At 45.7% G+C, this 18,153-nt stretch overlaps 1 protein-coding gene across 1 annotated transcript in view; it reads left to right on the top strand.

Moving 5' to 3' along the window:
- Positions 1–17,694, top strand: part of CNTN1 (contactin 1) — a 187,105-nt gene extending 169,411 nt beyond the window's left edge. Inside the window, exon 22 of the mRNA XM_074984080.1 lies at positions 15,298–17,694. Within this exon, the coding sequence (XP_074840181.1) occupies positions 15,298–15,374 (77 nt within the window). The 3' untranslated portion in view covers positions 15,375–17,694. The remainder of the gene's footprint in view (positions 1–15,297) is intronic.
- Positions 17,695–18,153: the final 459 nt, after the last annotated feature.

Here is an 18,153-nt window from a genome sequence, read left to right as displayed (position 1 = left end):
TGCCAGAGCACATTGCTCAGGCATTCCTCCTCTCTTGCCGATAATCAGATGAACAACAACAAACCAAACCTAATTCCCAAAAGATTCTTGTTCTTGTATATTTGTCTTCACTTCCTTCCCTCCTCCCATGAGTGACATGGGGGATTTTTTCCCCTTTTTATCTGTAAAACCAGCTACATACTCCCCCCACCTCCAACCTAAGATCAAAGTAACTGTAACCTCTTGTCCACCTGCACCTAAAAATTGTCCAGGAATATATTCAAGCCTTTGCTCTGAATAGACTTAACACCTATAACCTTAAAGATGATCGTATGCCTGAGAAATGAGTTAGACCTTCACTTCCTAACCTTAAAAGCTTTTCAGCATTCCAGGTGTGGCAGACAGAAGTCCTGTTCATGTTGACCTTGTGTATACTAAGCTACTGTGGAGCCATTATTCTCCACAAGTAATACCAATGGTGGAGACTATACTGTGAACTAGACAGGGATTTTTTTCTGTGTATTGCCTCACCTTGCTCTGATTACTTGAGTAATATGCCCTTCATTATGGGTAAGGCAGGTCGATTCAGACGCTCCATTTAACCAAGTAGATACCTGGCAACCCTTAATCGTGTTCAGTAAACACTGCGGAGTATAATGCTTAATGCAGGTGTTCTGAAGCTATGGGCCAGGCCCTCAGAAACTGTTGCAACCCCATTACCCCATTTTAAGGGGGTTGCCAAGGCTGGTGTTGGTCCTGAAGCCCAGCAAGTCTGATTCCCAAGCTCCAGTGCTCAGGGCTGCAGTCAAAACCTCACCCCCAGGATAGAGGTTACTCGTCCCCCTACTCAGTGGAGAAGCCCAAAGCAGTGAGGCTCAGGGAGTGGGCATTGAATGTGCTTGGTCTTTGCCTCCCGTTCCTGGGCTTGTGTATTCATGTTTGTTGTCAGAAGGTCGTAAGTGTACAATGAACTTTGAGAACCCCGGCTCAGAGAAATGTACTCTGGACTCGGCTGGAGTGGATGGCGGTCTATTCAGGTAGCTACCAGTAACATGCTGGAACAGCCCGTGCAATTATGCTTCCCTTTCATCTCCAGGCAGCCTTTTCTAGGCCATGCCTATACGCACAACGCTGCAGCGGCCCTGCTGCACCTATACAGCTACACCATTGCAGCTCACCTGCTGAAGATGCTCTTTGCTGATGGGAGAAGGACCTCCCATTGGCATAATAGAACCACCTCCATGGGACATGCTGTGCACAAAAGCGCTCATGTAACTTATGTCACTCAGGGTTGTAGTTTATTCACATATCCGACCAACCTAAATTATACCGACATAACGTAGTGCAGACATAGACCTACAGGCGTTCTGTCTTTCAGGGCTCTGGTGAGCTCAGCAGCGTACACTGGTATTTAACAAGTCACAGAACTATAAACCTGCTGATTTGTTTTACAGGAGAACTAACACTGCACATCTTCAAAAAGTACACTTTTTTCTTCCATGCCAAGAACTCACAAGATGATGTGCAATATTGCTGGTTGGACTTGATTCAACCACAGCAAACATCTTTCCAAGGAGATATATTGTCAGGAATAGGCCATGTCTGCACTGGCTGTGGTGCTGTAGCTATTCCAGCATAATCCCATAGTGCAGACACAGACAGACGGGCCTTTAGGAACACTATGTCCCTGACCACATCAGCCCGCGGGTAGAAGGGGCAGAGATAAGACATTTAGGGATATGGATTTTTCACATCCTCAGTGACATAGACGTGTCAATCTAAATTTTAAATGTAGACTAGGCTTTGCCAAATTTAATAACCAAAGTCTAATGAAATAACTGTTACAAATTAGAGAAATATGTAGATGTTTTAGATATTTTGATACACATTAGAGTTGTTATATTTAAATGTTGAATGTCTAGATTCAGCTGTGTAAATATTATAGAAATTAAAATGCTGACGTCCAGAGACTACTTCTTTGTACATAGGGACCTCAACCCCTTTGAAAATCAGGTCATTATGTTTTTCTTTCAAATCTGGAAATGCTGAAATAGGGAGAAACAAAGAAGGGAGAGCATGACAAAGTTAGCTGCTTCAGCTCTCAAGGAGGGAAACCCAAACAACCTGCCCTAGTGGGAAGCAAGTCTTGGACAACAAAGGAAGAAAGAAAAAATGTTAGTTTTATTTAAATTGATGCTTTATGAGATTTGCCGTCTTTTTGAGAAAGGAAGGATAACAGATGGTCTGTAAGAAAACAAAATTTCAGTCTCACATTTTACTGTCGTAGTAAGTAATGTAGCTCTGTTTGCAGTTTGACATTATTGATGAATCATATGAGATGTGAGAGATTAGAGGAGTCTGTCTCTCGCTATAAAATATCAAACTTTTATGATAACTGGTAGTCAGTTATTACGAATGGATAGTACTTATGTAATTAATGCATTTAGATTTTCAGTTCATGGGAACTAAAAACACTGTTGTAATTCTGTAAATGTTAAATATAATTTCTTGAACGTTTGTGAAAAAGTCCTTCCTTAGGACCACAGAAGAGAAAGAGTTGTGCTGCAACAGGATCAGCTCATGATTAGCTCAGTGTTAGCTGGAGTTTTATGTATATTGGTAGGATAAACATTTTGCCATTCAAGGCACGTCAGTCTCAGCTGAGCTGACAGCCACCACAGTAACTACTGTGATGGCTGATGTCCACACAACCCTCCAGCTGGTGGCGGTGCATGTACTACTCAAGAGGAGCACTTGCACTGGACTGAAAGGGGCGGTGTAGGGGGCTGAGAGCCAGGGCTCTTAGCCCCATGCAACTCCCTACTGAAAGCCCAGTTGCGCCTGCACTTCTTGCCTCCCTGCTCTCAGCTGGGAAGGGGTGGACAGCCAGCCTTGGCTTCTCACCTGTGACAGGGAACTTTGCACCCAGAGGCTGGTGGGTTGTTGTATTTCCAGTGGGAAGCAGGCAGCTCAGGCAGCAGGACTCCCTCTGGGGAATCTGGGGTGGAGAAGCTCACACCAAGAACCTGGGTGGGAACTCAGCTTGGAGTGGAAACCCAGCAGCACCCTGGCTGAGGAGCCATCTTTCTGGAACTGTGAAATTGACAAGGCAGCTAACAGCCGATGTCAGGGACACAGTGTCTATGCATGCACTGTCTCACCCTAACTACAATGACGTAAGTCCTAAGCCCTATGCCTCTCATGGAGTTATGTCAGTGTAATAAGACACTTACATTGGTGGGAGCAACACTGTAGTGTAGGCACTGACATAGTTAGGTCAACATGAGGCAGCTCTTTCGTGTAGACCAAGCCTTAGAAAGAAAAACTCCCCTTTAAAGAGGCACTTACTATACAAATGAATTGTATCTGAGACCAACAACTAACGTGTTGCTAATTTAACCTCTGTACGGGGTCACCAAGGCAGAGTGCCAAAATCTGACCTTTTCAGCTCTATGTATTCTCCAAGTGCCTCTGATACTTTTTAAAGTCACTAAGGCTGTGTCTACACTAGAGAATTTTCTCAACAGAAGGGGCCTTCTGTCGGCATAATCCAGGGAGCGTCTATACACTTAAAGCATTCTGTCAACAGATTCTTGACAGAACTCCGCATTTGCCTCAATAGTATTATCCCTCAAAAAATTGAGGCATAACAATCTGGGTGCGTCTACACTAGCCGGCTACTTCGAAGTAGCCGGCACAACGTTGAAATAGCACGCATCACATCTATACGTGCTGTGTGCTATTTTGACATTGAAATTGACGTTAGGCAGCTAGAAAGCGAAATCGCTATTCCCATCCAAAGATGGGAATAGCGCCCTACTTCGACGATGAATGTCGAAGTAGGGAGTGTGTAGATGATCCGTGTCCTGCTACTTCAAAATAGTAGGGTCCTCCATGGCGACCATCAGCTGAGGGGTTGAGAGATGCTCTGTCCAGCCCCTGTGGGCTCTATGGTCACCACACGCAGCAGCCCTTAGCCCAGGGCTTCTGGCTGCTGCTGCTGCAGCTGGGGGTCCATGCTGCATTCACAGGGTCTGCAACCGGTTGTCGGCTCTGTGGATCTTGTGCTGTGCAGGCCGAGTGTGTCTGGGAGGGGCCCTTTAAGGGAGCGGATTGGGGCTTTGCTGGCCCCTTATTTTGACGGGGAGCACTTGTGTGTGTGGACACTCTGCATTTCCTTCCGGGGCGGCTCCTTTCGACGTTCTCCGTCGCTACTTCGACGTTGAACGTCGACTGCACCAGCCCTGGAGGACGTGTAGACGATACACGTCGAAGTAGCCTATTTTGATTTTCTTACATCGAAATAGGCTACTTCGATGTAGTGTGCTAGTGTAGACATAGCCTCTGTCAACAGAGTACTGTCGATGGAAGTGCTGTTCAGACACTTCTGTCGACAGAGATGACTTCTAGTTGCCAGGCAGCCCTCTTTGCAGAGCTACCATTCTGCCTTCTGGCACCAGAGGCCAGTGCAGTCTGGCAGTTCTCTGTTGACAGAGCAAGTTGTGTGTAGATGCAATCTGTTGACAGATATTGGCTGCATCTGTTCTGCACTACAGTTCTGTTTTGAAAGAATGACTTTCGAAAGAGGACATCAAAAGATGGTCTTTTGAAATGGAGTGTCAACACACACCCACAGGTTCAGTCTGTTCTTTCGAAAGGCCTCCAGCACAGTTTCGAAAGAGAGCGTCCACACATGCCAGGGCACTCTTTCGAAAGAGCAAGGGCAGGAAGTGCCATGGGCAGGGTCGCATGGCAGACGAGCCCTTCCAGGGCCACCATCCGACGTCCCCTGAAAGTCCCCCTCCGTACCTCAGCCTGCACATGCTGTGGGTCCACAACCCTGTCCCCAGGCAGAAAGAGAGAGAGAGAGAGTGAGAAACATCGGAAGTGGCATCCCAGGCCCCCATGGACCCCAAGCAGCACCCCACCTCCATTGCAGCCATGGCCAGCACCCTGTCTGTGGTCCTGGGCGCCGTGCTGCAGCGGCTCCGGTTGGCCACCACACTAGCCACCCTCCTGGATGCCATTCTCAGGGTGCAACATCCCCAGCCAGTCCCCCGGGTCATCCACCACCTGTGGAGCTTCCCCACAAGCAGCGACTGGTGAGACTGGCTAGTACTGGAAGACTGGGGCGATGACTGGTGGCTACAGAATTTCAGGATGACCAAGGGGACATTCCTAGAGCTGTGCCACTGGCTCGCCCCAGTCCTCCAGCACTGGGACACACACCTGATGCCAGCGCTCCACCTGCACAAAAGGGTAGGCATCGCCCTATGGAAGCTGGCCACCCCAGACAGTTGCCGATCCATCGGCCACCAGTTCAGGGTGGGCAAAGCCACTGTCAGGGCTGTCCTTATCGAGGTAAGTGTGCCCAGCTCACACCTAGACTGCATGCGGGGGGCAAGGGGCAGCCTGGCGACAGGCACTGTCGGGAGAATGGCAGGCACCCCAGGGACAGCGGCAGGGATGGGGATGGGCATGGGTGGGCACCCCAGGGGCAGGGGTGGGGATAGGGACGGGCACGGGTGGGCAAGTTGCACCCCACCCCACGCTCATGAGCGCCCCCGCCCCCCATGCCCTGCAGGTCATCCGCGCAATCAACAAGGTGCTCCTGAGGCAGCTGGATCATGTTGGGAACCTGGACAACGCATCCAGGGATTCCAGGAGCTGGGCTTCCCCAGCTGCTTCGGGGCCCCAGATGGCACCCACATCACCATCTGGGCCCCTGAGCACAACTGCGGGGCCTACATGAATCACAAGGGCTACCACTCGGTGGTCCTGAAGGCCCTGGTCGATGCCAGTGGCTGGTTCCAGGACATCTGTGTGGGCTAGTCCAGCTGTGCACACGACGCAAGGGTCTTCTGGAACTCAGAGATGAGACGTCGTATGGCCGAGGGGACCTTCATCCCCCGGCAGGAGCTCCCCAGGAGGGACACGATGACGACGCTGTCAGCCAATGGCCGGGTACGGTGCCCAAGAGCCTGCTCCGCGGAGGCAGCACAATGACTCAGCGCCCAGCTTTTACTGCACCTTCCCACTGACCAGGCTGAATATAGCCAAACCGGCTAAGGTTCTTTGTTTGTTTTTGGCCGAGTTACAGCAACTAGAAGGAGTTAGGCTGAAGCTTAAACATGGTTACTATTCATTACAAAGCAGAAATGAAAATCTAAATGGTTACAGAATTATATAAAGTCTTAATGGTTACAGTTGAAGGAAAAGTTAGATAAAATCTTAATGGTTACACTGTTATTGCTCTATTTGCTCAGCTACTATAGTAGGATGATACAAATGACATGTCAATTAGAGAAAGTTACCCATTTGAGGACCAGACGCCTCAGACTAAAGAACTCTTACTATTAAATGTGCACAAAAAAAACATTGCAGGTATAATTCTCACGCCTGCGTCCTTCGACTCCAGTGTAGCCAAGGTTGTTCACTGAATCCCTCGGGAAGAACTATACGAGGAAGGGGCTCCCGTACATCCTCGGGAGGCAATAACTTTCCCCAACCAGCAGGCACAGGAAATTGGAGCTCAGTTAGAGTGGGCTGCTGGGCCCCTCTTTATACCCGTTGGGGCACGTAGGTTCTTCCTTATCTCAAGGTACCAATTGTACTGGTTCGTCTTTGTGACGCCAGCGCTTACAAGGCAGTTACACTTGCAAGGACAGAGATAACTAAATTTATAGAAACGGGGCAAACTTTCACACGGGCAGTAAATTTCCCCTCCTGGAACAAAAGGGTGTGGGCGGATAAATATTGATGCCAGCCAAGGGCAGCTGGAAGCCCCCAGGCCGACAGCTAGCCTGTTAGCCCCCTTATCTGTATTCTTCAGTCCAGGGTCATGCTGACATAGCACATCTGTGTTTGTGAGGCACCAACAGACAGTGTCCTCTCAAAACATTCCAAGACTGTGCTGTTTCTTTGGGCTGTGTGCCCTGAGGCAACTAAGAGGGGCAGGCAAGATGGAGTAGAGCAGGGGGATTCTGTCTGGCTACAGACACCCTGCATCATGGCAGACGCAGCCTACCCCTTGCAGGCCTGGCTGATGTGGCCCTACACTGGGGACACCCAGCTGAGGCAGGACCTTTTCAATAAGCAGCTGAACCATGCCCAGAATGCTGTGGAGCAGGCGTTCGGCCACCTCAAGGGGCATTTTAGATGCCTCTACACCAGGCTGGAGGTGGGCCTCCCCAATGTCCCGGCATTGGTCAGGGCCTGCTGCACCCTCCATAACGTGGTGGAGGCAAAACTTGAGCCCTGTATGCAGGGGTGGGCTGCCAAGGTGGGATGCAGGTATGAACAGCCCCCTGCTGCCCCATGCCACCAGGCCCAGCAGGACAGAGTGCGTGTAAGGGAGGCCCTGTGCCAGGCCTTTCAGCGGGGGCCATGGTAACCTTCCCCACCCTGCACGCTCCCCCCCCTACCCACACCCTGCACACATACGCACACCCACCAGTACCCATGCACGGGGGACACAGGTTAAACCATAAAAATAAACTACTTACTTTGAAGAACTGTGCCGCACATTTTCTAAGGGGAACTATATACATGTGGGGGAAAGGTAAGTGGGGAGAACTATTTACATGTATGGGGGGAGACTGAAAAGGGAGAACTATTTACATGGGAGAGGGGAGGGTGAACGGGGAGCCAGTGTGGGGGGCCTCACCTCTCCATGGGGCTCGATGGACAGGAGCCCCGTCACCCACACCTGCCCCTTCCTCCCCGGGTCCCAGGGCCTGGCCGGGGCCAGCAGCATGGGGAGGTAGGGGCGCAGCTCGGTCGTGGTCCCCATGCCTGCGCCAGGCTTGGCACGGGGAGATGGGGGGTCCGGGGCCTTGACCTCCAGCTGGCCAGCCCTCGCCAGCAGGGTGTGGGCCAGGCAGATGAGGTTGGCTGGGCGGAGGTGGGGAGGGAGCAGGGCCTCAAGGTCTGTCTCTTCGGGGTGGGGTCGGTGTCGGGAAGGCAGGGGGATTGGGGAGGAGGGAAAACACTGGGGGGAAGGGACGCACAGACAATGGGACATGGGGGGTGGTGGAGGGGGCGTGGGTGTGGGAGTGGCCTGTGATAGAGCGGTGGCAGGGGCCAGGTGGCTGACCCCAGCCTGGGTGAGGATGTCCAGGTTGGACACCACCCAGTCCTATGCCTGCCACTCCATGGCAAGCCACTCCTGCCAGCTCCCTCAGGGCGGCCATGTGGGCTGTGTCCTTTGCCTCTTCCTCCCCAGCCTGGTGGCACCGGTGGAGAGACTGGCAGTGGCCCCGTGCTGTCCCTGTCTGGGGCCTGGGCTGCTCCCCCTCGCCCTCCGTGGTAGGGCTGCCCGGGCCCGTTGTGGGGCTGGTCTGGCTGCCGGCCGCTGGAGCTCTGGAGACGGGGGAGAGGAACGGTCCATTAGTCCCAGTGAGGGACCCTTTGAACCCCCTGCCCCACCCCAGCCACCCCATCCCAGCGGTCCTGCAGGGACTGCGTCTGGGGTTCCCTGTCTGGGTTGTGGGAGCACTGGCTCTCTCCTGCCCCCCTCAGTCCCTCTGCAGCCTGGCGGCCTGTGGTACTGTCTGAGCTGCATGGTGCTGTGAGCCACACATCGGCCCTGTGAGGCTGGGGTGGTGGGACCGTCTGGCCCTCCCGTGCCGTGGGGCTGATGTCCCCGTGGGTGGGCTGCAGCCACCCTTGGCAGGATTGTGCACCCCCTGCCCTGGCCCTGCGGCCACCCATGTGTATGGTACATACCTGTGGGTCCCTCCAGGAGCTCGGGCAAGGCACAATCCAAGGGGGCCAGGCTGGATGGGCCCAAGGGGACTTGAATGACGAGGGCCCCTTCACTCAAGCCCTCATCATCTCTGGTGTCCGGGATCAGTGGTGGCTGCCTGTGGGTGGCTGGACGTCTGGGACGGTCCTCCCCCTCGGTCCCCATCCCCTCCTGCTCGAGCTCCATTGGGGGGTCTGCCATGTTGAGGAACACAGCTGGGGGTCCTGCCTTCTTGGGCCCAAGGAGGCAGTCAAGATCTTTAAAGTAGGGGCAGCTGGTGGGCACTGCCCCTGACCACCTGGCCATGTCCCAAGCCCAACATTAGGCCTGCCGGAGCTCCTTCACTTTGGACCTCACCTGGTCGGGGGTCTGGGTGGGGTGACCCCGGCTGGTGAGGCACTCGAACGTGGCCACGTTTTGGCACCAGACCCCCGTCTGCTGCAGGACCTCCTCATCTGCCCAGAGGGTGAGGAGGTCCTGCAGCTGAGCATCGGTCCAGGAGTGGGCCTGGCACTTGGGGGGCTGGCTCCCCTCCTAGGTGGGCTCCCTGGTGTCCTTGGGGGGGCCCCTGGGGTGAGCGGGGGTCAGGGGCGCTGGCCATGGTGCCAGGGAGGCCGGTAGGTGGGCTGGAGCATCGCCCTTGCTGGATGGCCGGGCAGCAGCGTGGGCTCCCTGCTTCCTGCACCCTCTCAGCTTCCTGCCTGAGGGCTTCTGGGAGCCTGTGTCCTGAAATATGGCCGGACGCTGGAGCATAGAGCTCCGCTTGTGCTGGAGCATGTACCCTGGCTCTCTTTCGAAATTATCTTTCAAAGAAGGGCGCTTTTCCCATCCCGGAAACGGAGGACCGACCTTGAAAGAATGGGGGAGTTATTTCAAAATTAATTTTGAAAGAGCACCGTGTCTGTGTCCATGCTCCCTGGCTTCTTTCGAAAGAACTCAGTCTTCCAATCCTAACTTTGAACGCACTTGCTGGTGTAGACGCGCCCGTTCTGTTGAGATTCCCCCCGTCGACAGTAACTTCTGTCAACAGATGCTTCTAGTGCAGACACAGTTTAACAGTCCTACTTCCCACAGTTTCATTAAAAACAAACGAAGATGCAGAGCTTTACCGTTTAGGTGGGAGTTGGTAACATTAGCGGGTCTTTTGTTAATCCACAGGTGGCATGGCTTTGAGAAAGCTCCCTGCTGTATGGGGGAGGAGGGGCAAGGCTGAGATCCCTCCTCGGGTGCTGATGAAAAGTGGCTCACATGCTACTTTTGGCAGCCGTGCAAGGGGTTGCTGACCCTTGATCTGTATTGTAAGGAATTAGCCTGCAATTTACTTTCTGAGGTAATATTCCTTAGTTGGTTATAAAAGAATGGGAAATTAATGGTTGTGGAATCTCTTTCCACTGAAAGCAGTAAGTAATAGTGTGCCAAGGGAGGGACAAATCACTGACTCTTTCTATGGCTTAGGTTGCACATCCGCAAAATGAATATAAAAATACTTTTCTCTCCCATGTTCATTGTACACAGAATACTTTGAAATCCTTCAATGGCAAATGCTGCATAATTGTAAAACATTATGGCAAGAGTCACCAACCAGTAGTATTGCACATCACCTTGTGAGTTCTTGGGAGACAAAAATTACTTATTGAACACATGCAGTGTTAGTTCTATCGTACAGTCTTCCTTTGAGAGAAACTGTGGCAGGTAGCAAAGATTTTTCTTCTTTCTTTATTACCAATATCAGAGGCAACTCATGTGTCAGAGTAGCTTTCTGTGATTTGGGTACTGGTATGTGGATTGAGATTTCTGGAAGAATGCATTGCCTGCATGCTACTAGTGTCCCAGGACTGGTGTATATGTTTGAATACAATAGGTTGATTGTGGAGCAGACCCAAACTCCATGTCACACATTTCCCTTCCACTAGACCCCAAAATTCAGCTAACATTCAGTAGAGGGTGACACCAATGTCAGAAGAAAGTGCAATAATACTAAATTTAATAAACAAAGTTTAAAGACAATAACATTTACAAAATTTAAAGTAATATATACACATCTTAGATGTTTTGATACACGAGTTATTTTTATATTTAATTGCTAAAATGTTGAATGTCTGAAGTTGCTAATAATCCAGTGTATAAAGAATGCAAGATTGTCATCTTTGTGACCTTTTGCTCATTCTCTCCTCACAAAGCCCTCTTAGTCCAGAAGTCTAAAGGACTTCTCTCTGATCTTTGTCTGCTTGAACTGGCTGGCCTATGCTGATGCAGGGAAAGCAAGATGTAAGGAGAATAAAACTATGGATAGGTGAGATTTTACCAGGAATTTATCTAAAGCGCATGCAGCCCACTGGAGAAAAATGTATCCCCAACTGCTTCCTTCACTTAGTTAAATATATAACTTTTTGAGAGAAAATGTTTAACTGTATTGACGTGTGTGGTTGTGGCTTTCAGACTCCTAAGATCTTTGTAAAGCAGAATGTAAAAAGTAGATTAACCGAGTGCAGCACATGCATCATAGAAGTAAAATCCTGTATGTATTTAAAGTGCATTTCTAGATATTTCCTTATCCACTGTAGAACAGCTAGTGCTCGGTTTAGAAATTAAAAAAAGAATTCAGGATTTCAATAGTTGAGTTTCGTTTTTATAGTAATCTAGCCAAGCCTGTAATTCTTCCCAGCTACGTAGAGAGGATGTGAGTAAAATACCACATTCCCACTTGGGGCCAGTAGGAAAATTGAATATAACACACACAACTATACTCAGTTTATTTGCAGTAAATTAGATATCTTGATGCCAAACCCACAAACAGAAAGATACTTTCATTTCAGACTGGTGGGTCTTTTAGGTCTCATGACTGGCGTGCTGATTCGGCTTGGCTTCTCCTTCTGTGGCTGCAGTCTGCCATTCTGTGTGTTCAGTGTTGTATGTACTTGCAATTGATGGGATAAGGTTACAGATAGTATGGTACTGGAATAGGGCTTCACTTGGAGTCATAAATAACATTAATACAAATCGTCTGTGTTATTTCTAAACGGGTCCCAAGTCAGAGAAAGGAAATACCAAGTTCATACATAGCCAGCCTTCATGAAAAAGGCAAAAAAACCTCTGTTTATTCATAGCTGTGTACACATTCATGAATACTTAAAAAGGGCTTGTCTAGAGACATTCATATTTTATTAGCTCACATGCTCAGATTTGTTCAGATTTTGCTCTGATGTTTGGATTTGACCACTGCAGTAGTCTCTGTAGCGTGTATGATATTGGTACTGTCTGGTTTATTCCTGATATGACTATTTTCATATCTTGTGTATCTATGTGGCAAAGGTGATCAAATGCATATATAAGCAATTGTTTAAAACATCTTACTCTAGGTCTGTGCATCTTTAAACTATAAAATCAGTGATTTTGTTTGTCCAAGGAGGAAATAAATGGATGAATCATCTTGTCAGCTATGGCCAGTTACGTAGCAGAGAACAGTATTCTCTATTAAATATATCAATGCTTCTCTCATTTTTAAAATTGCTGCTAAGACTGTTAGGCCATATGTACCTCTGCACTGGCCTGCAGCTGTAAAAGCTGCAGTCTTGTCTACACTATGCAGTGGATTGATGCTGCAGCAATCGATCCATTGGCCGTCAGTTTGTCACACCTTCTTAGATGTGATAAATGAATCTCCGTACGCTCCTTTTAACTCCAGTATTCCACCAGGATGGGAGGAGTAAGCAGAGTCAGTGGGAGGGTAGCCTCAGCCAACCTTACTGCAAAGGTAAGTACTTTTAAATTGATGTGGGGAGGGGTTAATATAGAGAGGGTGCCTGTCAAACAAAGCCTCTATTAATCTCAAATATGTTGTATCTGAGTAAGGAGACAAAGATTACATCCATAGGCCTGCTCTGTATGTCTAATCCGGCATGCACCTCCTGGCATCAGTGTCAGTAGTCCAACAAAAAAGACAGAAGTCTGATTAATGTGATAACGACCCTCACAATGTTCTATTACTGTCATATCTGGGTAAGAGAGTAATCTCACTGCATAGAGAGGATATGGTAACACTGGAGTGGTGCCTACCCTATTTATGAGGTTGAATGTTGTCCATTGGAGCTCAAAGAGTACTTCTCAGGCAAGAATTTATTTATTTATTTAGTTAGTTATTTTCTCACATGATTTATACAGAAATCATGAACATACAGAGTATTGACTTCTCTGTGGCTGTGTCTACACTAGAAGCATCTGTTGACATAAGTTACTGTCACCAGGGAAATCTTGACAGAAGCTCTGTCGACAGATTGCGTCTACACACAACTTGCTCTGTGGACGGAGAATGGCCAGACTGCACTGCCCTCTGGTGCCAGAAAGTGGAATGGCAGCTCTGCAAAGGGCTGCCTGGCAACTGGAAGTCCTCTCTATCAGTAGACGTGTCTGCACAGCACGTCTGTCGACAAAACTCTCTAGTGTAGACCCAGCCTCTGTGTATGCATGCATCCACACAGAAACCCACACTTAACAGACAACATGTTGAACTCATATTCTTCTAGTATTTTGCAGTTATTTTGATTTTGCAAGATGTGCTATGATTCTATTCCCATCATAATATCTGAGTATTTCCTATATGCTAATTAATTTATTCTCTATATTGGAAATGTTATAATCTCCATTGTACAGTTAGGACTGAAGCAAAGGTAGTTAGTTGACTTGTACAGGGTCATGCAGGGAGTCTGAGGTACACCAGTAAATAGTTTCATTTAGCTCTAGTTAGTAATTTCAGTCATTAGTTATAATCAATAGCAAATTAAAAAAAATTGTAAAGGCCATTGTTCTTGCCATTTTTCCCTGCTGGAAACTTTAGATTGTCAAGAGATTATGCCCAGCTATTTGGTTTTAAGCATTGCCTTTGGTGCCTGGAAGCTTTCCCAGAGAACAACAGGTACCCCTGGTGTTCTCCATGGCCCTAAGAAGTCATGCCCCTAAAAGTGTAATATTTGCATGACCTTACAATCAGGATAAAGAAGGAACCAATTTTGATGGGGTGGTCAGGGTTCTCCCTCCTTTTCCTGACCTGCTGCAACAATTCACAGCCCATTGCCAATGCAAGGAAGACATTTCTTATTTCTGACAGGCTTGGGAGCATTTCGCTATGAATGTAGTGGTTTGGAGGTTGTATCAGCAAGAGACTCAAACCACTTTACTTCTCTTTCCCCCCTTCAGGGACTCTTTTCATAAATACCTTCTAAAGCAGGAAATAGACTCACTCGTGAACGTTAGTACTATAGAACCATTTGAAAAGGGGTTTTGTTCTCAGTAATTCTTGGTTCCAAGTCAGGAACAGTGGGCAGAGACCCGTGCTAGATCTAAGGCTCCTCAACGGGTTTATGAAGATACAAAAGTTCCAAATGGTAACACTTGCAGAAATAATACCATAATTTGATTTTGGTGGTTGGTTCTTGGTCCTCAACCTACAGATAAATATTTCCATATAGCAACCCACCTCTCCCACAGAAGGTTCCTATGTTTCACTACTGGTCAAAACCACTTTCAATACAAAGTGCTTGCATTTGGAATGTCTTCTGCTCCCAGAATATTTTTGAAGGCACTGTCAGTGGTAGGAGCTTGCCTACACGGAAAAGGAATCCCAGTATTCCCAGTCGTAGTGACTGGCTGCTAAGGGGTTGCTCCTACAGGGAGACCTCTAGATGAGGCTGCAGTTAAAAAAATTTAGAAGCCCATCTTGGCCTCACTGTAAAGATTGTCTTCCTGAGGAACCTGCCTCATGTGGCAGCCTCCAAAGCCTTCTTTACAACACCATTGAATTTAGTCATTTTAGTCCAAATTAGCCACCAGGAATCGGTTTAAAACTGCCTTCAGTTGTTGGGGCCTAAGGCAGCTGGGACTGTTGTGATAAATCATGAGAGGTCGCACACATGCTGCAGACCTGTTTATGTAGCAAGCAAATACAGCCTGAACAAATTACTCTCAGTTCCGACTATTGTGAAGAGGTCACTTAGCTTGTGCAAAGGTCCCAACAACTATTCCCAATGATGATAATGACACCAGAGGACCATATAATTTTATCAGAAATATATGCATAAATGCTGTATTCTTAGGGATTAGCCATCTGGGTTTCATAATCCAGCAGGTAAACAAATGATCCACGTTCTGTGACAGCGATTGGGTTGTTACTGATCATAACAATATTAACATTTCTAGAGGGAGCTCTTGACTTCATCACATTTCAAAGACTCTGCTCATTTTGACTTTATGTGTTTAAATATTTATTGTGACCTTTTGCCTTCTAGTATAGCCTCCTGGATTGCTGGACCATCTAAACCCAAATAGACCGACGTGATCTTAATGGCCTCACCGATTAAATAAACATGTTCAATAAACAGCTCGCACAGAACGAAAGACTGAGTCCTCAGTAAAATTGTGGCGACTGTTATTCTTTTAAAATTGTCTATACGGGTAGAAGCTGCTTTGTGATGTACCAGCTGGTTTTTGAGGGCTCTCACCATAAATCCCTGCCTGCATCTAAATTTATGAAGATCGTCCACATAAAACCAAAAATGTATTATTTCTTTTATTTGTAGGTGCTGCTGGTGTATCGCCTGGTCTTCTTGGTTTGTTGCTGCCTGCCATCGGTGTCCTTGCATACTTGGAATTCTGAATGTCTTTGGATTTATCTTGTCCTCAGCTCAGTGAAGGATGCCCTTCAAACCTAGACTACAATTCTTTTTGACTCCTTTGGCACCATCTTAAGCCAAATAAATTACACTTTAAAAAATTACCCTACTGATTTACTATGAACTCTGAGAAGACTGAGGCATCCAGGAACTTCTCCATCTAGCAAATCAACTTTTGAAAGGATAAGAAATGATTTTTAACTTGTTCCATTATGCCTTATAAAACACTTATGCTGATTTGTGACAGTTGCATGATTTGGTCCAATGGGGCAAGTTACAGTGTTAAAATCCAATAACATAGGCTGTACCATGAAAGTAAAATCACCATACATAGGTGCTTTAACTTTAATAACAAATTGTGAAATATAATAGAGATTGAAATGTTGATTGTGTGTGGTAAATGTAAGAGTAATTACGTCTCTCTGTACTATCCTATATGTTTTGTGTACTGCATATTTTTGAATGGCCCTATCATCATTTATGAGATTTCAGGTTTTTGGGATACAGTCAAAACAAAAATATTTAATTAATTTGAAAGCCTGTTTTAAGCAATTGAACATACTTTAGGAGCATTTGAAAGTTCAGTTAGAAATTTTTATTTTAGATGCCTCTGGGGAGTTTAATTTTGACTATTAACTGCAAAATGGAATTGTGAAGATTTTGTAGCCTCTTAGTTTCTATAACACATTTTTCATGAAATGCTCCTCAAACAAATTGTTATTGTCTTCATTAGAAATAGATTATTTTAGTTTTATCATGCAAAGAACTTCAGTGGAAACATATACAACTTGGTACCATTTCTTTTACTCTATTCAGGAATTATTGTTTACATTTTTAATCATAGCTAATTTCATACAAGCATGGTTGCCCCTCATCCCTCATGATTCTGGAATAGCGTGTTCAAATTTGAAATTGGAGTCTAATATAGGATCAGCCAGTGGAACATCAAATGATACAATGTTAAAGTTGTGTTTTAAAACTTGAAACATTTATAATAATAAGCTAAAACATATGTTATAAAAATGGCAAAAACAAAGTAGCACAGTGACAAAAAATTCTAATTATTTGGTTACGCTGCAGATTTGAGCTTTTATCTTTCTCCAGTGATGGCCTGCAGTTGGAAGAATATGCTTTTTCTTTTCAATAACTTGATATTATTCTATCATTCCCACTGCTATAAATGAAAGTGTAAAAATTCTTAGACCATTTCCCTTACTCATATAATAATGAAAGATATGAAGATGTTAAATGAAAGGCAGATTCCAGCTGGAATGATTCTAAATATTGACTATGGCTTTTTCAAAAATGGAAGTCCAATAGGCGATCCAGATATTTTTTGTTCTGACTGTGTCTACACTGGTTCAGTGTTTTTTTTAAGTTAAAAAAGTACATACTTCTTTTTCCATGGTGTGCTGGGAAATTAGTCTGAGTGTGAATGTTGAAGAAACACGGTGATATTGAATCAGCTGGCTCAAGTAATAGTGCAATGTCTGATGCTTTGAGAATTACAAGCTTTGAATCATATTTTATTAGCACAACCTTGCTAGCTATTTAGAGATAGAGTTTATCTTTTTAGAACTGATACTATAGAGGTCCATAGTAATACTATGAAGCAAGAATAGGCCTATTAATACTTTACACCCCTTTCTTTAATTTGTATAATTTTTGTACTATATAAAAGTTTAGAGTCTTCATTAAGAAATATCAATAATACTGTTTTAGTTTTAGTTGAATTCTGATTCTTTGTTCCAAGGTGAAACTTTTTTTAAATATATGAAAGTGATAACTTCCCAATAGAGGAATGTCAAACATTATAAGAGCGCTATTGAGTTTCATAAATTCTATAGCTATTTGAAAGAAGAATGAGGTGTCTTCATGTGTAAGAGAAACTAAAATTCTGTAAGCCTTCTGTACAAAAGATTGTTTTATTTTGTTTTGGATTTTATGCAGTGTGACTCATTTTTATATAATCTACAACCACAACTAAATCATTTGCCAAATGCATGATTGCCTTTTACTTTTCTAATATGTGATAAGAGGAGCAAAACTGTTCAATTTTTGAATGAAAATTATTATCTAGAATGTAAAACCAGTTTGTTTTTTTTAAAAATCTGTAACACAAATGAGCTAATTTATAGCATCTCATAATGTTGATCTGGTAATTCTAGATTTTTATTGTTTTACACAGTTATGCAAATTTGGCTTGGACCTTCAGCTTCACACTTGTCAACCAAACTAACTAATGTATCATCTGCTTTAAAATGCAAGGTTCATAATTAAAGCTTAGATAGACACTTTTGGTGTTTCTTTATACTTCAGGAAACTTGATATTAATATTACTTAATACTAATGAATTTTGAATTTTTGTTACTTTTTATCTTTTTTTTAATTCAGTAGAAGAGGACCATCATTTGTCCTTTTTATGAATGAAAATAAATTATAATTAAATAAATGTATTAATGTTACTCAAGATGTAACAACTGTCTTTTGACTTTGATAGAGATTTAAAAACCCAGTGGCTCTTTATTTATTTGCTTAAGGAAAAATGGTGTGAAGAAACACAATTTTCATAGCTTTACAGAGGTTATGTCTACACTATGAGATAAATTTGACTTTATTAATATCTAGTTTGTAATTCTGGTATTAATAAGTTGTAAATTTGACCATCCTCACCTCCCACATGCTCCTCACAGAGTCAGCTCATTGCTGCCACACTCAAATTGGCAAACATCGACTGTTGCATTAGTGCATTGTGGGAACCTA

The sequence above is a fragment of the Carettochelys insculpta genome, chromosome 1 (genome assembly GCF_033958435.1).
Source record: "Carettochelys insculpta isolate YL-2023 chromosome 1, ASM3395843v1, whole genome shotgun sequence".
In the NCBI taxonomy this organism is placed as follows: Eukaryota; Metazoa; Chordata; order Testudines; family Carettochelyidae; genus Carettochelys; species Carettochelys insculpta.
Note: the sequence above shows the minus strand (reverse complement) of the source record. Positions and strands in the feature narration are given on the sequence as shown.